The following is a 24,497-nucleotide window of genomic DNA, read 5'->3' as shown; positions in this document are numbered from 1 at the left end:
AGTAGGAAATTACAAGTCATCCAATTTTTTATATCCGCTATGCATTCCGTTCATTTTGTGAATTGGTAAGTTTCGTTAGGTTTTGAAGAAATATACAGCTGAGTATCATCGGCATAACAGTGAAAGCTAATTCCATGCTTCCTAATGATATCTCCTAATGGTAGCATGTACAGAGTGAACAGCAGCGGTCCTAGTACTGAGCCTTGTGGTACGCCATACTGAACTTGTGATCGATGAGACATCTCTTCATTTACTGCTACAAACTGATAACGGTCAGATAAGTATGATTTAAACCATGCTAGTGCAATTCCACTAATGCCAACATAATTTTCGAGTCTATTTAAAAGAACGTTGTGGTCAATAGTGTCAAATGCAGCACTAAGATCGAGTAACACTAATAGAGAGATACAACCACGATCGGATGATAAGAGCAAATCATTTGTGACTCTAACGAGAGCTGTTTCGGTACTATGGTACGGTCTAAATCCTGACTGGAAATCCTCGCAGATATCATTTCTTTCAAGAAAGGAACACAGTTGTGAGGATACTGCCTTTTCTAATATCTTTGACAGAAAAGATAGATTCGAGATCGGCCTGTAATTGACTAATTCTGTAGGATCAAGTTGCGTTTTTTTAACAAGCGGTTTAATCATAGCCAGCTTAAAGGTTTTTGGTACGTATCCTAGAGACAAAGATGAATTAATGATATTAAGAAGAGGATCTAGGACCTCTGGAAGCATCTCTTTCAGTAGCTTAGTCGGTATAGGGTCTAACATACATGTTGTAGATTTAGATGATTTAACGAGTTTAGTAAATTCTTCCTCTTCTATAACAACGAATGAATCAAATTTTCCCTCAGGGAGACTACAATGCACTGCCTGATGCGATACTGTAGTAGACGGTTGCATAGTTATAATTTTCTCCCTGATATTATCAATCTTATAAGTGAAGAAGTTCATAAAGTCATTACTGCTGTGTTGCTTGGAAACTTCGGTGCTTGAAGCTTTATTTTTCGTTAGTTTAGCCACCGTTTCAAATAAATACCTAGGATTATGTTTATTTTCTTCTAATAGGGTTGAAAAATAAGCAGATCTAGCAGCTTTTAAAGCCTCTCTGTAAGTAATTGAGCTCTCCTTCCATGAAATGCGAAATACCTCTAATTTTGTTTTCTTCCAGTTGCGCTCCATTTTTCTGGCTGCTCTCTTAAGGGCCCGAGTGTGCTCGTTGTACCACGGCGTTGGACTATTTTCTTTAATCTTCTTTAAGCGCAACGGAGCAACTGTGTCTAAAGTGCTGGAAAAGAGAGAGTTAAAAGTTTCTGTTGTAATATCGAGTTCTTCTAAGCTATCTGAGATGCTGAGATGGTGAAACTGATCAGGAAGATTATTAATAAAGCAATCTTTAGTGGCAGAAGTGATAGGTCTAACATATTTGAAACACGGAGTCGGCTTTGAAGCCTTGGCTAAATGAAGTTTACACGAGACTAGATAATGATCTGAGATGTCATCGCTCTGCTGCAGAATTTCAACAGCATCAACATTTGATTACGCATTAGACAATTTTAGATCTAAAGTATGACAATGAGTAGGTCCTGACACATGTTGTCTAACTCTAATAGAGTTCAGAATGTCTCTAAATGCCAGTCCCAATGCATCTTATTCATTGTCTACATGTATATTAAAATCACCAACAATTATGACTTTATCTGCAGCTTTATCATTATCGTTCTTGGTGTGAACGGCCTTTACTCGGTATTTTCATATACGTAATATCAACCATTTTCTTCGTGCCCTTTCAATGAAGAGCACTGTCATTATTCTACATGCTTTAGTAACATCACGCATTGATTATTGTAATGCTCTGCTCTGGTATTCCATCTAAGGTTCTTCTCTACTTCAGTTAGTGCTAAACTCAGCTGCATGTATTATATCCTGAACTCCTTCAACTGAACACATCTCCACTCTTCTTCCACATCTGGCTTCTGGCTAAATACCGATTTGATTTTAAGATTTTGCTATAAACGACTCAGTAATCTCGCTCCTTCATATTTATCTGATCACCTCCACAAATACATATTTGTGCGCTTAGCTCTTCTTCAGCTCTCACTCTTGTTCTGCTTCATCTGCGTGTCTTCCATGGGTTCTCAAGCTTTATGCAGCTCCACATATATGGAAGTCGCTTCCACAGGACATTCGAAATAGTGATAGTTTTTGGCTTTTTAAATCTGGTCATATAATTGCTTAAAAGCCCTTCTGAAAAGGTGGGTTTTATGTTCCCAGCTGTATGTTGTACTGTATTATGTGTTTTATTATGTTCGTAAGGAGTCCTTGAGTGTCATGCCTATAAATAATATAAATATTTATATTATAAATGAGATTTTTTTTTTTTTCAAAATTCCAATTCCAAAAAATGACATTTGCTCACCCTCGTATTGTATGCACACACGCACACACACACACACACACACACGTCTGGTTTACTATCTTTGTGGGGACTCTCCATAGACTTAATGGTTTTTATACTGTACAAACTGTATATTCTATCTCCTTACACTAACCCTACCCCTAAACCTACCCATCACACACACACACACACACACACACACACACACTAACCCTACCCCTAAACCTACCCATCACACACACACACACACACACACACACACACACACACACACACTAACCCTACCCCTAAACCTACCCATCACACACAACTTTCTGCATTTTTACATTTCCAAAAAAACCTCATTTTGTATGATTTATAAGCTTGTCTACCTATGGGGACCTCACTGTGACACGAGTCCCCATGAGTCTGTGTGCATTCAGGTTGAAGTCCCCACCGGGATAGAAAAACAGGTACACACACACACACACACACAGAAGAAAGGCAGGCTGGGTCACTCAAGGACATTCTCAGCGTCGTCCCTAAGCCACTCCTCCTGCACTGCATTGCTCTGCGCTGCTGAGGGTCGCTGTCCTGTGGAAGATGAGCCTTCAGGCCAGTCTGAGGTCCTGAGCACTCCGAACCAGGCTTTCATTAAGAATATCTCTTTATTTAGCTGTTTAGCTTTTTATTCTTTTTGTAGCCTCTCCAGATCTATTCTGTCCCTGTCTCTGAGCTCTGTTTGCACTTCTTTTCAACTTATGGTTTAGTTTCTACTCTGATTGGACATGATTTGGAAAGGCACATACCTGTCCATATAAGGTCTATTAGATGAAAATTCACATCAATTGAATTTCATCCAGATTTTTCTTTTCTTTTTGCTGTGTCATTATAGCAGCATATGAATTGTAGAATGATGTGAAAAGTGAAGTGAATAATTTCTGAATGCATTGTGTATAAGCATATCAAATTGAAAGGGAGAATTATGAATCAATATATAGTCTCGAACAATCCGATTGCTGCATCTATAGATCAGTGACTGCACAATATTGTAGTGCGAGCCAGTGCTGAAAGATCCGGCAGCGTGTGTGAGGATGAGCGATAGGCGGAGACGCCGGCTGAAACCAAGCCTGACGCTGAGACGGCCTGACAGGTTCTGTTTGTGTGCTTGCTCAGACTGTGATCTGGGCTGACCGTGTTGTCTCGTAGAGGTCATGCCATTGCCAGCAGTGCCGCTGACACAATGAATGAAGCTCCGGTTCCTCATCAGGTCAGTCTTCTGCGAGAACCTCTCGACGCTTCCCTGCACACACCAATGCATAAGGTTTGTGAACCTTTAGTCTTCAGCGATGGTGACCAGCGCTTGATGTGGAGATGATGTGTTCAGTAATAGGGCACGGAGTGCTGTCAGCCGTAGGAGTCGGATCTTGCCAGCATGACTCAAGTTTTCCTGCAGGCCACAATCCCACATTTGTGCATGTACTGCACTTCCTTATAGGATCTATTTTAGATGTGCTTTCCCTTAGGATGCGGACACATCCTCTTCAGAACGCTGGATAATGCTGAAATAATCTGCAAGCAATTATGCAAATCCAGTGGCGGTCTCACCCTAGAAACGATGAGATGGTAAAGCTGTACATTCACCACCATAGATGATACATCATTCTTTTACAGAAATCAGTGTGCTCTCCTCTCATCACACACAGGAATAAAGTGCTTTTTTTCCCATTGTTTTGCCACCCTGTATGTGCTCATTTTCTGCATTCTCTCTCTCTCTCTCTCTCTCTCTCTCTCTCTCTACATGACCTGAATATTAAATGTATTGTCTTGATATTACACCGTATAAAGGCATGGGCCTGAATCTCCACTTGAAGCGTGTCTCTCCATGCCCTTGACAGATATGTGCCAAAGCCTGTCCTCTGCACGCCTGTAAAGAATCCTGAGGAAGTGAGAAAACCAGCTCGTCTGCTGGGAAATCAGCTCTGATCAGTCCTGATGCTGGAGAGCCTGAGCTCATTTGCTCCTTTGAGTTTTGGGGAAGAAAACAAAGTGGTGGATGGGAAGGTTAGATTTTTTTTTTTTTTCAATATTCAAAAATATATTCATATTTTAATGTTTTAATTTTTAGAATATTTAATAGTGACGGTGACAAAGCTTTTCTTATAGCTATTTTTTAATAAATAACAATATATATCAATAATAGCCATATAGCTAAGAATTGTGATAATGAATGAGAATACATCTCTATGTTCAATGTTGCAGAATGACTCAATGCTAGGTCTACACTGACCTCTGCTGGCTCATTCAGACACTAGGCTGAATTGCGTGATCTAGTGAAATCTCATTTCTTGTTTGTCCTGTAACCCCTGTACAATGGCTAGATGGCGCCTTTCTGTCATTTTGACAAATACAAAATCATCTAGTCAATTGTGCCTCCTTACAATATATAATATTCCTATTTTTTCCTTCTTGCAACTGTATTGTTTTCGTTTGTTCGAAAAGGGTTTACTTGCTTCTTAGTTACTGAAACCAGATCATCCAGATATTATATTAGAAAGCTAAACATTAAATGTATCAGAAAGTATCAAATAAGCCATACTTGAAAACATCAATGCATTAGGATACTTACTTAGAAAACAGATTTTCTTCTACTCGCCTGTCAACAATGCTGCGTTTCTCTCGCTGATCATGATGGTCTTCTAGTCGAGTCACTCACACACTCACACTGTGTGGATTTTGCTCTCGGCCTGGTTAGTTTTGTTGTGACCTAAATTAGGAAATGTTCCTAAGGTCGCTTCTAGCTCGCTCTTTCTGTTCTCAGTTTGTGGTCTTGCAACCTTTTTCTCCGCCTCTTCAGTCCCAGGAGGATGAGAATTGCTTCCACAAAAAAAGCAGAAAAAACATAACATTAATAACATGAACTGTCTCTTGAGCAGCAAATCAGCACATTAAAATGATTTCTGAAGGATCATGAGACATCGACAGATTAAAGACTAAATAAAAATCAGCTTTGCCATCACAGGATAAATTACATTTTAAAATAAAGTCAAATAGAAAACAGTTCTTTAAAATGTTACTGTTTTTACTGTAATTGTCATAATGCCATGTTTGCTCAGCACTACGAGGTACAGACGAGACGAGGGACAGTTTTACATAATCTTCCATTTAAAAACAAAATGACAGTGAATAATTGAACTGCACATTGACCTGAACATGAGCATCCAGATTAAATAATTGCTAAAGTAATAAAACAGCTCAATATAGTTGCAGCTAAGAATTAATTCACTGAACTCATTAAATCTGTATCATCACAAATCCAGTGTATAAAAGTTTAAAGGTCTCATATGTCATAAATGTGCTTATGCCACATATTTCACCCGTTTAAAGAAGCACAGCTGGCACATAAGAAGCTTCATTCATAATTCATTCATAATCATTCTAATCAGTGATGCCCTTGAATGTAAACTTGACTAAATTTAAAATGTTATTACAATACAAAATGCAATTATTATATGAATGATATCTCCATGAGAGGCCAATGAAACAGAGAAGGTCATTATCCTGTAAGAGGGTTTTGATGGGATTGATGCTATATCTAAACAGTGATACATGTAGGCGCAGGAAAATGTTCAAGAAAAATGATTGTTTGCTTTGAGGTGATTTTATTCATATATAATACATATACAAATATTTTTTAAGAAAAAGGAGAGTTACAAACTTATAAATCAATCTCACATTCACAGTTATTTTTCACATTTTTTTGGCAAAGCCACTCTGTCATGTCAAAATCAGTTATATATTCCATATTAATGTAGATCTGCCCATGTCAAACAGGCAATTTATGAGACTTTGCTAAACTGGTTCTTTTGTGTTGGACTGAACAAAGTAGGATGGCTCAACATGTTTACACTTATTACATCTGTTTTATATAACATTTGAATGAACAATTGACGGTTACATTACAAGGAAAAAAAGATGAGCATACCCAACAGTTAATGACAGACTATTTGCTATGAGAAACTATATATTTATTCATCACACACAGTGTAATGATCGTCATATTTTACATTATTTGTATTATTTTTTATACATTAAAAAAAAATTGTGTTCACAAAAAGAAAAAGAAAGACAAGAGATGAGGAAATTAAATCATTTAGTGTGTATCTTGCATTGACACCACACAAACATTCTCTCTCTCACACACACACCTTTTTTTGAAAATAGCTCTGGTTACTAAAAGTCAACAAATATTAATAGAAAAAGTCAAATTAAAATGCTCCTGGATTAAAAACCCAGTACTCACAGCAGTGTTGACTAGAGTTTATGTCATTTAATGCCAGCATGATAAAACATGAAGTATAGTATACACTTTTAATTCAAATATAAAAAAAAAAAAACACTTTGCTAGGTTTAATTTAGTTGATCATTGCAGGAATGTGTCATGGCAGTGAAACTCGATCAAGCCAGCCGCGAACACACTCCTGACACTTTAAAATACAGAAAACACTGTCCCAGCAGTTGCTTAGTGAAGAGTGTAAAGAAAATGTAAAACCCATCCGATACCAACTATTCGAGTTTTAAAGTCATGCATTAAAGAAAGGTGAGCGCCAGAAAAAACATGCTTATTGCAATTTATTTGGAACCATTTAGATTTCTTGAACATTATTTTACAATTAATCAGATCTTAATTCAACTGTAAGCATTTATTGTGGTAGCATTTGTTGTCATTTTGTACTAATTTTTTAGGAGAATTTCATGAAAATAATGTTCCGTTTCTGCTCTTGGGTTCATTTTGATTATGCAAAACAAATAAAATAAAGTAAAAATCTTTTTTTTTTCTATTGATTTTGGAGTTTCCAAACTAGTTAAAATTAGTTAAAAGCCCTTTGTTCAATAGATCTTAGCAAATTCAGCTCAACAACTCAAAAACACCTCAACAAATGACACTTCCTGAAAACTCAAAGGCACTCTAATGTTAATAAAATTAGAATTTAGCATTTCTTTGGTTGGCCATCATCTTCAAAGTTTACATTTATAGTAGAGGTGTAGTCAAGACCAGACCATCCAAGACCCAGACCAAGACTAGACCCTTCAAGACCAGATCCAGAACAAGACCTATCCTCGAGACCCAGACCAAGAATAGACCCTTCAAGACCAGATCCAGAACAGAGACCTATCCTCGAGACCCAGACTAAGACTAGACCCTTCAAGACCAGATCCAGAACAGAGACCTATCCTCGAGACCCAGACTAAGACTAGACCCTTCAAGACCAGATCCAGAACAGAGACCTATCCTCGAGACCCAGACCAAGACTAGACCCTTCAAGACCAGATCCAGAACAGAGACCTATCCTCGAGACCCAGACCAAGACTAGACCCTACAAGACCAGATCCAGAACAGAGACCTATCCTCGAGACCCAGATCAAGACTAGACCCTTCAAGACCAGATCCAGAACAGAGATCTATCCTCGAGACCCAGATCAAGACTACACCCTTCAAGACCAGATCCAGAACAAGACCTATCCTCGAGACCTAGACCAAGACTAGACCCTTCAAGACCAGATCCAGAACAGAGATCTATCCTCGAGACCCAGACCAAGACTAGACCCTACAAGACCAGATCCAGAACAGAGATCTATCCTCGAGACCCAGACTAAGACTAGACCCTTCAAGACCAGATCCAGAACAAGACCTATCCTCGAGACCTAGACCAAGACTAGACCCTTCAAGACCAGATCCAGAACAGAGATCTATCCTCGAGACCCAGACCAAGACTAGACCCTACAAGACCAGATCCAGAACAGAGACCTATCCTCGAGACCCAGACTAAGACTAGACCCTTCAAGACCAGATCCAGAACAAGACCTATCCTCGAGACCTAGACCAAGACTAGACCCTACAAGACCAGATCCAGAACAGAGATCTATCCTCGAGACCCAGACTAAGACTAGACCCTTCAAGACCAGATCCAGAACAGAGATCTATCCTCGAGACCCAGACTAAGACTAGACCCTTCAAGACCAGATCCAGAACAGAGACCTATCCTCGAGACCCAGACCAAGACTAGACCCTTCAAGACCAGATCCAGAACAAGAGATCTATCCTCGAGACCCAGACTAAGATCCTCGAGACCCAGACCAAGACTAGACCCTTCAAGACCAGATCCAGAACAGAGATCTATCCTCGAGACCCAGACTAAGACTAGACCCTTCAAGACCAGATCCAGAACAGAGACCTATCCTCGAGACCCAGACCAAGACTAGACCCTACAAGACCAGATCCAGAACAGAGACCTATCCTCGAGACCCAGACCAAGACTAGACCCTTCAAGACCAGATCCAGAACAGAGACCTAATTTCAGTAATATTTCACAGTTGTTTTAATGCCTTTTCATTTTTTTGACTTTATTGAACAAGCGATAAGTCAATGATCAAACGATACCATTTTTTTCATGTCAGGTTTCCTCTGACACAACACAATGTCAGTCCATAGAGATTTTGCGATATTGTTTACATCCTCGCGGCTTTCAGTTGGCAGTTCTGCTTAAAGTTATTCACACATTAGATAAAGAAACATGGAAAATATAAAGAGCATGACATGTTTTATATTAAAAAGAGTAATTTATTGCTCAATAAGCTGTATTGAAATGAATGCTGCAATGGTGTGGGTCTTGCCTACACCTCTGAAGTGATCCGACCGGAGCAGTGTTCGTGTGTGTGAGCTTGAGTTGGTTTAACAGCGCCCCTCGTGGTTTGGTGCAGTCCCGTCGTGGCCCCTGGCTTTGATCCGTGTCCAGGCGTCCCCCAGTGCTTTAGTGAAGTGGTCGTCGACGGAGCCTGTGATGGACAGGTTAGAGACGGGCTCCTCGTAGATCTTGCCCAGACTGCGCCGGAAATGCTCCTCAATCACAGGGTCACACTCAGAGTCTGCTGAGGAACAGACAGATCACGTGATCAGAGGACAAAAAACACTGAATACACTGGGGATTTTCATGGGAGCCATTTCAAGAATCAATCATTCATTTATCACCTACAAACGAATAAAGAGAAGCAGTTGTAATTCTACTGGAAGATTTATAACCACACCAGCTGGTAATGATGTGCTGCTCACTCAGACTCAGAACACACACTTGTGATCACGCATTCATTGCTACCGTTGGTCTTGCTGGTGGATCCAGATGTGCAGGCATTAGGACACATGTGGCAGCTGGACAGACTGCAGGGCCGGTTGCCGGCAGGGGCACAGGTGATTACAGATGGACGATTCTGTTCGGAAACATGTCGGAAATATGACAATTCTACATGCTAATGCATATGCACACGTTCAACAACACATCCTATAACAGTGGAGTCACTTTTGTAGAGTCAACAGCCTTTCCACCGGCGGCCCTAGCTCCGGTTTCTCTGTATCTGGCCTAGTTAATAATAAAATTAAAAGAAATATCTGATCATCCTCCATAACGCGGTCGCTATTTACATCTCATACTCATTTGTATTGTATGAGAGCTCTGTTCTCAGTCCCACAGTGAACCATATCCGTAGCAGCTGGGCCGGATCGGCACCGAATGGAACAACTACGGGTCAATGACACGACGTGCATATTTCTGTGTCCAACTGCATTATTTCCTTTTAAAAATGATTTGATAAATTCATGACATGCATCACTTTATTCTACAAAACCTATTTAGTTTGAATTCATTTTCAGTACATTCAAATAATAGATTTATTTTTTTTATTTTTATCTTAAACCCCCAAAATGTCAGGTGGCAAAACCATCCGCACACATGAACGGACTAAGAAAGTAGTGTTTTAATAATAAGGAATTCAAAACAAAATACTATGGCATAATTATAATTTGTTTAACCTTTTTAAGGTTAATTTAAACAAATTGTATAAATACCAGTAGTTTTAAAGCTGTTGAGATCATTTGAAAACTTTTGTCAAGTCAAGTCACCTTTATTTCTATAGCGCTTCATAAAATACAAATTGTTTCAAAGCAGCTTTACAGTGATAACAGGAAAATGATGATAAACGATGCAAACAGTGTTCATTTCGGCTGTACAGCAGCTCTAAAAGAAAATAGTGTCATTGTTCAGCCGAAGTCTGTTTATTCACTTCTGTTGTAAAGATCATCAATTAATAAGTTAGTTAATTTCATCTATAAAGCAGTTCTGCAGAAAATAGTGATGTCATCCAATAGTATCAGTGCAGTCAAATCAATAATACTAACCTAACTTGGGGGAAAAAAAACCTTGGGAGAAACTCAGGCTTTTGTCTGGGAATGTGTATATTGTCAAATGTCAGGGTGGCACAACTGCAAACATGGGTCGTTTACTATGAAGTGACAAGGTAATAATAATGATAACGCATTATCCAGAGGAGCCCAACCCAGGATCCCTGTGCCAGAGAGAAAAGGCTTGTAGATCTCTCACAAATACTGATAAAAACAGCTACTTTCAAGTACGGGTAGGTTGGTACACTTTCCATGTCAGGTGGTGCAACAAATATAAAATGAGGGAAATGCTATTTTATCATAAATTTCTTTACTGCATTAATAAAGTCTGTGTATGATCTTCGTAGCATAGGCCTCTGAGTAGAAGCCTGTTCAGCGTAAAAACAGCTGCAAAAGTCAGGTGGTGCAACTGCAATGAATGGCCCTATATGAAATAAAAACATAATTTAAGCTAAATAAATGATACATTTATATATACACATCAAGCTTTGTCTATTACTATTCTATTTTTATTATTATTCTAAAATGTTATTTTTCAGGTAAAGATGTTTTCAATTATTTTCATGATGATATTTTTTTTTATAATTTTAGATGCCACTATCATATCAACTAAAGAAACATCGGTCACACTTTATATTAGGTGTCTTTTACTACTATTGGTGATGTCACTTTGTTATGGAAGACGAGTCTGCGCTCATACGCATTCGTTTACTACAGTGAACTCGAGCCGAACGCAACATGCCTGTAAATTACATAATCTATCATGGTTTTTGCCCGATTTTCATTCTAAGGATGTTAATCTTGATAATACTGTATTATTACTTTGTCTTCTGGGTAAATTTCATCTTCACAAAGCCAGAAACATTCACTGTAATCACAATTTTAGCATGTTCTCCTCTGATATAAAGTCCCGTTTTACTAAATGTCTAAACCTTTGAACACAAATGCTTCGAAAACATATATCATCCTTGAGTCCGTTGTAAGGAACCTTTCATTTTTCATAATGACAAAATTTTTGTTGTGTTGATTTGTGACTCTTATAACCACTTGTGATGATGTCTGTATGTCCCCCTTATTTCTTACTGTTAATATCTGTATCCTTTCATTTGCAAAAGAAGGTTGGGGATTGCAAAATAAAAAAACTTGCATCACAATAAGTGTATTGTGATTGTCAAAACATTTTAGTAACTAAACTGAATTTTGACAACATGTTACAATGTTTATATGGTACAATTTCTGGTAAGCTAAGTTTGTTTTTGTTTTTTTACAAATTTCTTAAAGAAATTTCACTTTTTTAATTCAATTCTTGTGATTTAATTTAATGTTGACTCATTTGGATAAATATTAGGTACACAAGATAGGCGTTCATTTTTCTCAAGAAAAATAGGCTACACACAGCCCTATCAGCTGGTAGTATTATTTAAGGTTAAAAATAACTCAAATTAAATATAATGTGTTTTTTTATTATAATAACAACTTTATTTAATGATATAAGTACAAATATAATAAATATGTAATATAGTACACATATTTAGCAAAATACTCTCTATAGCTCTTTTTCTAGCCAACTAACGTGCCTATATTATGGTCAATAAATGGCTTTCCTGAGAATGGATGTGTGGTGTGAGAGCGTGTGAAAAGTGTCAATTGCGATTTTACCTCAAATATTACCTTTGAATTGGAACAACATAATGAGTAGTAATTGGGATGTTAATGTTACAGTAGACGTTTTCTTGATAATCTTATCATGTTTACTGTCCCTAGATAGCAACTTCAGGTATATCACACATTTCAAACTGTTTTAAAATTTCAAAATTTTATTTTGTACTTCAAGTGGTAATTCGGATTTTTTGGGTTTATATGATAACAGGTTTGAAAGTGCAAAATTCCCTATGTTTTCCCCTTTTTTTCAAAATGGGCACCTTTAGCATAATTTTTCTCAAAAACTGCAAGATTGTGTGTGGAGAACTTTTTCCTAAGGAATCTCTATATATTTCTGATATTAAATATGTGGAACGAAACCCTATTTCTAGGCCTCTTTTAGGCTCCTGACAGCGGCCTATCTCTCTCTCCTCACACACACTCACACACTAACCTGACCCCTAAACCTACCCATCTCTCTCTCTCTTTCTCTCTCACACACACACACTAACCTGACCCCTTAACCTACCCATCTCTCTCTCTCACACACACACACACACTAACCTGACCCCTAAACCTACCCATCTCTCTCTCTCTCTCACACTAACCTGACCCCTAAACCTACCCATCTCTCTCTCACACACACTAACCTGACCCCTAAACCTACCCATCTCTCTCTCTCTCTCTCTCTCACACACACTAACCTGACCCCTAAACCTACCCATCTCTCTCTCTCTCTCTCTCTCTCTCTCTCTCTCTCTCTCTCTCACACACACACACACACACACACACACACTAACCTGACCCCTAAACCTACCCATCTCTCTCTCTCTCTCACACTAACCTGACCCCTAAACCTACCCATCTCTCTCTCACACACACTAACCTGACCCCTAAACCTACCCATCTCTCTCTCTCTCTCTCTCTCTCTCACACACACTAACCTGACCCCTAAACCTACCCATCTCTCTCTCTCTCTCTCTCTCTCTCTCTCTCTCTCTCTCTCTCTCTCTCTCTCTCTCTCTCTCACACACACACACACACACACACTAACCTGACCCCTCAACCTACCCATCTCTCTCTCTCTCTCTCTCTCACACACACACACACACACACACACACACACACTAACCTGACCCCTTAACCTACCCATCTCTCTCTCTCTCTCACACACTAACCTGACCCCTAAACCTACCCATCTCTCTCTCTCTCTCTCTCTCTCTCTCTCTCTCTCTCTCTCGTGTTGCATGCTGGGAGTGAGTGCGTGAGTGCGGTGTGTGAGGGGCACGTGCGTGAGAGCGTGAAGTTTCTTCTTATAGTTAAAACTTTTTTTCTATTTTTGTTGTTTTTTTATAGGATTTATTCTCTTTTTTTTTCTATATATTTTTTTTCTCACTTTCTAGATCACTGTTTATTATATTTTAAGTTTGTGAGGCGTTTTTTCGTTTAGTAAAGCGGGATGGCTTCTCTCCCTGCGGTGGAAGAGCCATCTCTGTCGCTTAAGAATGGTTTCAGGTGCGTTCCCGAGGCAGGTACAGCGATTGAGGAGGTGCTGTTAGCAACAGGACAACAGGTAGGCCATGAAAACATTATTTCTGCTTCTCGCATGAATAAGGCAGTTGTCGTCTTTTTAAAAAACGAACAACTAGTAATCAAGATAATTGAAACTGGCATTTGGGTGAAAGAAACGTTTGTACCCGTTACACCTCTTTTTGCTCCAGCTACAAAAGTGACAATCTCTAATGTACCTCCTTTTATCAAAGATGACGCGATTGTGCGAGAATTAACTCGGTTCGGAAAGATGGCTAGTGCTGTAAAAACGATTCCTTTGGGTTGTAGATCTAGCGAACTTAAGCATGTATTGTCTTTTAGACGACAAGCGTTTATGTTTTTGACCGCTCCTTCTAAAACACTGGATGTTTCGTTCCGAGTGACATGTGGAGAGAGCTCGTATATGGTTTACGCGAGTACTGATACATTGCGTTGCTTTGAGTGTGGCGATATCGGCCATAAGAGATTGCTGTGCCCTCATAAACAACGGGCCGAGGAAGAAGCAGGGCCGTCAGGTTTGGCTGGTGCGAGTAGTGGAGTGACTGCGGTGGGAAAGCCGGTGAGTGACGCCGGTGCTCGGAAAGAGGATGGAGATGCAAAAGGAGAAAATGAGGTTAGTGATAGAGTAGATGTGAGTGTGAACGCGTCTGGAAGTACTGAGGGTACAAACGAAGAAGTTTCGCCAATTGGTTGTTTTGTTACTGGTGCTTTAAGCTTCAAAGACGATAGAATGCAAGAGGAATTTACAGTTTCAAATGATGAAGCGGAAAAAGAGTCCGAAGACGAGAGCATTAGAGATGATGATTCATGCATTGATGTAGACGTCGGTAGATATGGAGATTTTTATTCTGTTGAACAGATAAATAATTTCCTGGATGAAACTAAGGGGAAGAGTGTTGATGTTGAAGAGTTTTTTCCTGACCTAGAGAAGTTTATCGCATCCGTTATGAAAGCTCGTAAAGAATGTGATGTTGAGGTTTTGTCACAGCAAAAAAGGTTCAGATTAAAGAAATATTTGACAGCAGTCAGACAAAAAATTAAAAAGAGAAAGGGTAAACGTAGGTCTACTAGAACAAGTTCTAAATAAATGCACATGGGGGTCTGGCCTTTTCTGTGTTTTTTTCTTTCTTTCTTTTTTCCTTTCCCCTGTTTATGGAGTTTCTTAAAATAGGATCCTTAAATATAAATGGGGCAAGGGATAGAAGTAAATGGCCTTTATTAAAAGAATGTTTAAATTTGAAAGAAACTCAAGTTGTGTTTCTACAAGAAACACATAGTAATGAAGAAAATGAATCTGATTTGGGGATGTGGTGGGAGGGAGATCATGTCTTGAGTCATGGTACCAACCTTAGTGCAGGGGTGGCAATATTATTTTCACCCAGATGTAAAGTTAAAATTTTGTCTAAAAGTGAGGCAGTGAAAGGACGCCTACTTGCTCTCAGAGTAGAAATAAAAAATAGAGTTTTTGGGTTAATAAATGTTTATGCTCCTACAACGGGTAGAGAAAGAATAGCCTTTTTTCTTAAGTTTAAAGATGTAGTTTTCTCTTTTATGAATGAAGATTTTTTAGTAATTGGAGGTGATTGGAACTGTACTTTGGATTTTACTTGTGATAGAAATGGAGAAGAGCCTCATTTTTTATCAGCAGTATCTTTAAGAGAGATTATCACACAATTTGGACTTATTGATTGTGGCGAGGGGGGCGTGGTTCAGCGAGGTCTGCGACAGGAGAGAGAGCGGGGAGAGAAGCAGCGGTAAGTGGGTTAAATACGAAATGATTGACACCTGTGTCTCGTTGCAGTAATTGGCGTGGGGAGACTGCATTTAAGGAGAGCTCTCACAGCCATCGAGGAGAGAGAAGGGCTGAGCACTCGTGGGACACACTGGAAGCGGACTGAGACACTTGTGGACTGAGGAAACAGAACTGCTTGTTGCTGTAACATTATATTGAGTTTGTGAGCGCATGTGGCGCGATTGTTATGTACGAATTGAGTTTATTATTAAAGTACCCACGAGTCTCAGCCAGCCGACCCTGGTCTCCTTCCTTCTCATAAACAGATCTAAAGGGATTTATATTACACTGGTGCCGAAACCCGGGAAGGAAGGAGAACGCCGCCGCCGAAATGCAATCTCTGCCAGGAACATCGGGAACGCCATTTGCGGACATCATTACATCGCTCGCGGGTCTACATCAAGAGAACCATCAAGCCCTGCTGGACTTGCGGGCCGATCAGGAGAAACGGTTCCACGTGATGATGCAAGCCCAGCAGGAGGACCGCGAGCTGTTCCGGAGCTGGCTGGACCGGGGGGTTCGGACGGAGTCGGCTTTCCCCGGCGCTGCGGCCACCGCAGCAGCTCACATGCCTCTGAGTAAGATGGGACCCGCTGATGATCCCGAGGCCTTCATGGACTTGTTTGAGCGGACGGCCGAGGCATGTGAGTGGCCACAGGCCAGCTGGCCGGTGCGCCTGATACCACTGCTGTCGGGGGAAGCCCAGAAGGCTGCTCAACAACTGCCCGTCCAGAACCTCCTGGTGTACGCCGATCTACGACGAGCTATTCTCCAAAGGGTCGGCCTCAACCCTGAACAACATCGACAGCGCTTCCGCTCACTGGAATTGGCGGAAGCGGGCCGACCCTTTGTCCTGGCACAGCAGCTCCGGGACTCGTGCCGCAAATGGCTGTTGGCCGGAGGAAGCGACGCCGAGGACATTATCAACAAGGTGGTACTGGAGCAGTTCATTTCCCGGCTGCCAAGGAGGACTGCCCAGTGGGTCCAGTGCCACCGACCGGCGTCGCTGGATCTGGCCATCCAACTGGCGGAGGACCAGATGGCGGCGTGCTCCGGGGTCGGCGAACCCCTGCCATCAATCTCTCTCTCTCCCTCTCCCCCTGTCCCTCTCTCTACCCCTCCCCCTAAACCTGTTCCTTTCCCCAGGACCCGTATCAGTGGCCCGCCACGGGCCTACCCGAGATGGAGGGCTGGAGCGGAGCTTCCAGCCGGGCCGCGGGGCCCCGTCAGGGGGCCGGGGTCCCAGGAGGGACTCGATGGCGCTGCTGCATTCTCCCCACGCCAATCACTGGACCCACTTTCTGCCACTAGGGCGGCGGGAAAACCTGGGCCGGTCTGTTGGCGTTGCGGGGATCCGGGCCATTTCGTGGATAGGTGCCCGGTTATGGAGGTGGGGACGATGGTCCGGATCCCGGACGTCCCGCAGACCGCCCCTGATCAAGCCGGGTTGTACCAGATACCTGTGAGTATTAAGGGGGGTACCTATCAGGCATTGGTGGATTCTGGTTGTAACCAGACCTCTATCCATCAAAGCCTGATACAATCTGGGGCATTGGATACGGGCCGCATGGTTAAGGTGAGGTGTGTGCACGGGGATATAGTGGAATACCCGTTAAGAGCCATCACTATTAAATTCAAGGGACAAAATCATTGTGTGGAGGTGGCAGTTAGTCCGCGCCTCCGACATCCGTTAATTCTGGGGACAAATTGGCCAGGTTTCGCACAATTATTGGGGTATTTGACAACGGATGTCTCTGGGAAAAAGAGAGGGCGGGGAAGGGGAGCTAGCACTCAGGTGGGAGAGGCTGTACCTGGACCTAGCGGGTCTGTTTCAGAGGATGCGAGCGGCGTGGAGAGGTTAAACCTCTCCAACCGCGATGACTTTCCTCTGGAACAGTCGCAAGATGAGACGCTCAAACATGCATTTGAACAGGTCCGTTCCATCGATGGGCAGCCCCTCCAACCTGATCGCGCGCTCTCCTATCCTTATTTTGCCATAATTAAGGACAGGTTGTATCGAGTGACCCAAGACACTCAGACAAAGGAAGATACAACCCAATTGTTAGTACCACGGAGCCGTCGGGAAATGCTTTTCCAGACGGCGCATTGTAATCCGATGGCTGGGCATTTAGGAATGACTTCCACACTAAATCGTCTAATGACCCGATTCTTTTGGCCGGGCATTCACGAGAACGTGCGCAGATGGTGCGCGTCGTGTCGTGAATGTCAGTTGGTGAACCCACCGGCCGCCCCAAAAGCGCCTTTGCGCCCTTTACCTCTCATGCAGGTCCCCTTCGAGAGAATTGGTATGGACCTCATCGGGCCATTAGAACGAACCGCACGGAGACATCGCTTTGCGTTGGTCATAGTGGACTACGCAACGCGATATCCCGAAGCAGTGGCGCTCCGCACCATTTCCGCTAAAAGTGTGGCGGACGCATTGTTTCGTTTAATCTCCCGCGTGGGAATCCCGAAAGAGATTCTCACGGATCAGGGCACCGCGTTTATGTCTCGCACGTTAAGCGAATTGTACGAATTATTGGGCATTAAATCGGTACGAACCAGTGTCTATCACCCACAAACGGACGGGCTGGTCGAACGGTTTAATCGCACGTTGAAGACAATGATTCGTAAATTCGTACAAGAGGACGCGAAAAATTGGGACAGATGGCTAGAACCCCTCTTATTTGCTGTGCGCGAGGTCCCGCAAGCCTCCACGGGGTTTTCCCCATTCGAGCTTCTTTACGGACGTCAGCCTCGCGGGGTTTTAGACGTCCTGAAAGAAACTTGGGAGGACGGACGCTCGGATAGCAAAAATGAAATTCAGTATGTCGTGGACCTGAGAGCAAAACTCCATACACTGGGGCGGCTCTCTATGGAGAATTTGCTCCAGGCTCAGGACAGGCAAAGCCGGCTATATAACAGGGGAACTAAGCTTAGAGAATTCACACAGGGAGATAAAGTGCTCGTGTTACTACCAACTTCCAGCTCTAAATTATTAGCTAAGTGGCAAGGACCCTTTGAGGTCACACAGCGAATAGGCGATCTCAATTATGAAGTAATACGAACGGACAGAGGCGATTCACGACAGATCTATCACCTCAATCTCCTGAAAAAGTGGAGTGAGGAGGAGTCAGTGTTGCTTGCAACGGCAGTGAGTGGGGAGGAAGATCTCGGGCCAGAGGCGATCGTAAAAGGGAAATCTCTCGCCCTGGCCCCCGGAGGAGATCACCTCTCGCCCTCGCAGCTCGCTGACATTGCAAAGATACAATCTGAGTTTGCAGATGTGTTTTCGCCCCTGCCCGGTCGTACTACTCTGATTCAGCACCACATTGAGACGGAGCCGGGCGTGGTAGTTCGCGGCCGGCCATACAGGTTGCCTGAACACAAAAAAAAAGTGGTTCAGACCGAATTAGAGGCAATGCTGGAGTTGGGGGTAATCGAGGAGTCTTACAGTGACTGGGCGAGCCCGATAGTTTTAGTTCCTAAAACGGACGGCTCGGTGCGGTTCTGTGTAGACTATCGCAGGGTGAACGCAGTGTCGAAATTCGACGCATATCCAATGCCGCGGATTGACGAGTTGCTTGATCGGTTGGGCTCGGCTCGTTTTTACTCGACATTGGACTTAACGAAAGGATATTGGCAGATCCCCTTATCTCCCATGTCCAAAGAAAAGACGGCTTTCACCACGCCGTTTGGATTACACCAATTTGTGACACTTCCTTTCGGGCTGTTCGGGGCTCCGGCTACGTTTCAGCGCCTTATGGATAAGGTTCTGCGGCCCCACACTGCATATGCCGCTGCTTACTTGGATGATATTATCATCTACAGTAACGATTGGCAGCGGCATATGGAGCATGTGAGGGCCGTTCTTAGGGCGCTGAGACAGGCGGGGCTGACGGCCAACCCGAAGAAGTGTGCAGTTGGGCGGTTGGAAGTAAGGTATCTGGGTTTCCACTTAGGTCATGGGCAGGTGCGTCCTCAAATTGATAAGACCGCAGCAATTGCAACCTGTCCGAGACCTAAGACCAAAAAGGAGGTGAGGCAGTTCCTGGGGCTGGCGGGATATTATAGAAGGTTTATTCCTGGTTATTCGGACCTCACCAGCCCGCTGACTGACCTCACTAAAAAGGAAGTGCCAGATACGGTCCAGTGGACGGAGCAGTGCCAACAGGTTTTTACCAAGGTTAAGGCTGCTCTGTGTGGCGGGCCGCTCTTACACTCCCCTAACTTTTCTCTCCCTTTTTTGTTGCAGACTGACGCGTCGGACAGGGGGCTGGGTGCTGTACTGTCCCAGGAGGTGGAGGGGGAGGATCGCCCGGTGCTGTACATTAGTCGCAAGCTCTCGAAGAGAGAGACTAAGTACAGCACCATCGAGAAGGAATGCTTGGCTATCAGGTGGGCGGTCCTCACCCTTCGCTACTACCTCCTGGGGCGGGAGTTCACCCTCTGTTCGGACCACGCTCCCCTGCAGTGGCTCCACCGCATGAAGGATACCAACGCGCGGATCACTCGTTGGTATCTCGCTTTACAGCCTTTTAAGTTCCAGGTGATCCACAGGCCGGGTGTACAGATGGCTGTGGCCGACTTCCTCTCCAGGAGGAGGGGGGGGGAGGCTGCAGGCCGGATGGCTCCCCGGCCTGAGTCGGGCGGTGGGGGTATGTGGCGAGGGGGGCGTGGTTCAGCGAGGTCTGCGACAGGAGAGAGAGCGGGGAGAGAAGCAGCGGTAAGTGGGTTAAATACGAAATGATTGACACCTGTGTCTCGTTGCAGTAATTGGCGTGGGGAGACTGCATTTAAGGAGAGCTCTCACAGCCATCGAGGAGAGAGAAGGGCTGAGCACTCGTGGGACACACTGGAAGCGGACTGAGACACTTGTGGACTGAGGAAACAGAACTGCTTGTTGCTGTAACATTATATTGAGTTTGTGAGCGCATGTGGCGCGATTGTTATGTACGAATTGAGTTTATTATTAAAGTACCCACGAGTCTCAGCCAGCCGACCCTGGTCTCCTTCCTTCTCATAAACAGATCTAAAGGGATTTATATTACATTGATATTTGGAGAGAGAGAAATAAAGCAGTTAAACAATACACATGGATTAAAGTGACCGAGAATAGGATCAGTGCAGCACGTTTAGATAGATTTTATGTCAAGAATACAATGTGCAGTAGAATAGAAGAGACGCATATAAGCCCAAGCTCTATTTCAGATCATCATTTAATTTCTTTAAAAATGATTGTAACACAAACAACCCCTCATTATTCTTATTGGAGATTTAGTAATAAGTTATTAGAGAATCTTGACTTTCATGAAAAATTTAAAAAATTTTGGAAAAATTGGATAGAACAGAAAAGTAGTTATGAAAATCTTCTTCAATGGTGGGAGGTGGGAAAAGTTCAAATCAAGCTTTTCTGCCAACAATATTCATCACAAGCTTGGATTGGTTTAAAAAGGAAAGTGTCTAAATTAGAAGAAGATATTTCTGCATTATATGTTTCTTTGATTGATAAGAATGATATGGGAGTCCAAGACAATTTGATATCCAAGAAACATGAATTAAGAGGTATTTTACATGAAAAAGTGAAATCAGCACTTGTTAAAGCACGGTTTATTTCCATTAATGATATGGATGCACCTACAAAATATTTTTTTAATTTGGAAAAGAAGGTTGTTCATAATAATTATATGCATTGTTTACGAGGACATGATGGAAATATTACTTCAGATCCTTTAATGATGAGAAGAACTGCTGTTGATTTTTATTCTAAATTATTTGCAAAAGAAGACATTGATTTGAATACAACATGTGAACTTTTTAAGGATTTACCAATTTTGAAAGAAGATGAAAGACTTTTTCTAGACTCCAACTTTACCTTTGAAGAAGTAACTGATGCAGTAAAACAACTCTCAACTGGTCGAGTACCAGGCCTTGATGGACTTACCGCAGAATTCTACAAATCTTTTTGGGGAATAATTGGACAGGACTTTTTTAAAGTCCTTGAAGAAAGTTATAAACTGAAGGAATTGCCTAAAAGTTGTCAAAGGGCAGTCCTTTCTCTTCTTCCAAAGAAAGGAGATTTGTGTTTACTTAAAAACTGGAGACCTGTTTCTGTTCTTAACTCTGATTATAAGATATTATCTAAATCTATTGCAAATCGTCTTAAGACGGTGTTAGGCTCTTTGGTTCTTGAAGATCAGTCTTATTGCGTCTCTAAAAGATGTATTTATGATAATTTGTTTTTAATGAGAGATCTTTTAGAATATTTAAGAATGTACAATGTTAGTGCTGGTCTAATATCTCTAGACCAAGAAAAAGCATTTGATCGGGTGGATCATCTGTATTTGTTTCATGTGTTAAAGTGCTTTGGTTTTGGCGATAGGTTAATATCATGGATAAAATTGTTGTATAAAGGATCCGTGAGTATGATAAAAATTGGAGGTGGGTTAAGTGCACCAGTTAAAATACAAAAAGGAATCAGACAAGGCTGCCCAATGTCTGGCCAGCTGTACAGTTTGGCGATCGAACCCCTATTGTGTATGCTTAGACGTAAACTAAAAGGTTTAACTATAAATGACAGTTTAAAAAAAGAGTCTATCATATTATCTGCATATGCTGACGATATTACTGTAATTATTCAACAACAGGAAGATGTACAGAATCTAAAGGGGGCTTTAGACGTCTATGAAAGAGCTTCATCAGCTAGGCTTAACTGGGATAAAACAGAAGCTGTGTGGTATGGTTCTACTGGAAACCTCAATATAGTTTTGCCAAAACTCCCTAATAATATTCAATGGGGTACACTTGGTTTGAAATATCTAGGAGTATATCTTGGTCAAGAGGAATATAAAAAGAAAAATTGGGAGGGTTTAGTGGAGAAGGTCTGTGCGAGGTTGTCTAGCTGGAATTGGTTGCTACCCCAGTTATCATATAGGGGAAGAGTACTGATTGCCAACAATCTCATTGCCTCAATGCTATGGCATAAACTGATGGTTGTGGATCCACCAGTGATGTTAATCCAAGAAATTCAACGGAGACTTGTTAATTTTTTTTGGACTGGTCAGCATTGGCTGAGAGCTGCTGTCATCTATCTTCCTGTTCAAGAAGGGGGACAGGGATTGATAGATATTCAAACGAGATTGACAGCTTTCCGACTGCAGGCTATTCAGCGCCTATTATATCACCAGCATCATGGATGGATGGAACTAACGTGTGCTCTTTTACGCAAGGCTGGACGAATGGGTCTAGATAAACAGCTTTTCACTATGACCCTAAAGAAAACTTCTCTTGGTGGACTTAACCCTTTTTATCTCAATATTTTGGATTTATGGCAATTGTTTACTGTTTCAAGAGAGTGGTCAAAACCAGGTCCGTGGCTGTTCAACGAATCTCTGTTTTTCAATCCTCTTTTTCCTGTTGAGATCCTGAACTCTGAGACCATAAGGTCAAATTTGATTTGTGCTGGAATATCCATGTTCCGGGATCTAAGAAAAAGAGATGGGTGGATTGAAGCTGAAGAACTTGCTCAGAAAGTAGGTTTCAGGTCTGTGCGTCTCGCAAAGCGAGTGCTAGAAGACCTAGAAGCTGCACTTCCTTTTTCAGCTAAAGATTTTCTTAAAGAGACTTGTACAAGAGATGATACAGAGCCATTTTCTGTTCCGGAATTTGACTTTTTGATGAAAAAGGATTATCAAGAGGAAGATCCTGCAAAATTGCTATCTCTGAAAACTCCAGAAATGGGGTTGTTCAACAATTTATCAAAAAGAACTTTATATACAGCATGTGTTAAAACTATGAACTATAAAGACCTTAAAGATCAAACAGGAAGCAAATGGACTTTAGTGTTGAGGTCAGGCTCTTCCCCGAAAGGTAGCTGGCGGACCCTGTACAAAAGACCCACTGGGAAGAGAGTAGGAGATCTGCAGTGGAGAATTGTACATGGAGTTTTAGCCACAAACAGACACATAGCACGACTGGATCCTTTAGTTGGGGAGGGTTGTCCTTTTTGTAATGCATCAGAAACTGTGATTCATACATTTATGGAATGTTATCGCCTAAAAAACTTGATGCAGTTTGTGAAGGGTTGGAGTCTGGAGCTAATGGGTTTATTTGATGTTTCATTATTTATTTATGGGCCAAAGTACTCAGTAGAAAACAAGAATAAAGTTATTATTCTTAATTTTCTTTATGGAATGGTGAAGTTGGCAATTTGGTGTACTAGAAAAAACAAAGTTGAAGAAAGTGGGTGTACTGATCCTGTTTTATTGACAAAATGTTTTATAAAAAAAAGGCTAACGATAGAGTATGCTTTTTATTGCCTTACACATAATGTTCAGGGTTTTTTTCATCTCTGGGGTTTTAATAATTTTTTGTGTGAACCTGATGGGAATGGAAGCTTTAATCTAAATATTTTCTAATGTGTTTTGGAAAAAATAGGTGGAATTGAAAAAAAGAAGGAAAAAATTTTGTTTTTGTGTTTGTAAATATTTATGCAGATAAATCCCAAATGTTACTGAATTAATAAAGGGATTTTTAAATGTCAAATGTCTCTCTCTCTCTCTCTCTCTCTCTCTCTCTCTCACACACACACACTAACCCGACCCCTTAACCTACACATCTCTCTCTCTCTCACACACACACACACACACACACACTAACCTGACCCCTAAACCTACCCATCTCTCTCTCTCTCTCTCTCTCTCTCTCTCTCTCTCTCTCACACACACACTAACCCGACCCCTTAACCTACACATCTATCTCTCTCTCTCTCTCTCTCTCTCTCTCTCTCTCACACACACACACACTAACCCGACCCCTTAACCTACCCATCTCTCTCTCTCTCTCTCTCTCTCTCTCTCTCTCTCTCTCTCTCTCTCTCTCTCTCTCTCTCTCTCTCTC

At 41.9% G+C, this 24,497-nt stretch overlaps 1 protein-coding gene across 4 annotated transcripts in view; it reads right to left on the bottom strand.

The window, feature by feature from the left end:
- Positions 1 to 6,030: 6,030 nt before the first annotated feature.
- Positions 6,031 to 24,497, bottom strand: part of vgll4a (vestigial-like family member 4a) — a 28,860-nt gene continuing 10,393 nt past the window's right edge. For 2 of the 4 annotated variants that reach the window (XM_081386401.1, XM_081386400.1), the window contains exons 4-5: positions 9,537 to 9,648; positions 6,031 to 9,309 (exon numbers count right to left, since the gene is read on the bottom strand). In XM_081386401.1, coding sequence (XP_081242527.1) covers positions 9,116 to 9,309; positions 9,537 to 9,648 — 306 coding nt within the window. In that variant the 3' untranslated portion in view covers positions 6,031 to 9,115. Of the gene's footprint in view, positions 9,313 to 9,536; positions 9,649 to 24,497 lie in introns of all 4 variants that reach the window. The other 2 variants (XM_081386398.1, XM_081386399.1) reach the window with 1 other exon arrangement.

The sequence above is a fragment of the Scardinius erythrophthalmus genome, assembly GCF_964197995.2.
Source record: "Scardinius erythrophthalmus genome assembly, chromosome: 15".
Lineage (NCBI taxonomy): Eukaryota > Metazoa > Chordata > Actinopteri > Cypriniformes > Leuciscidae > Scardinius > Scardinius erythrophthalmus.
This window is presented reverse-complemented; position numbering and strand designations above follow the sequence as displayed.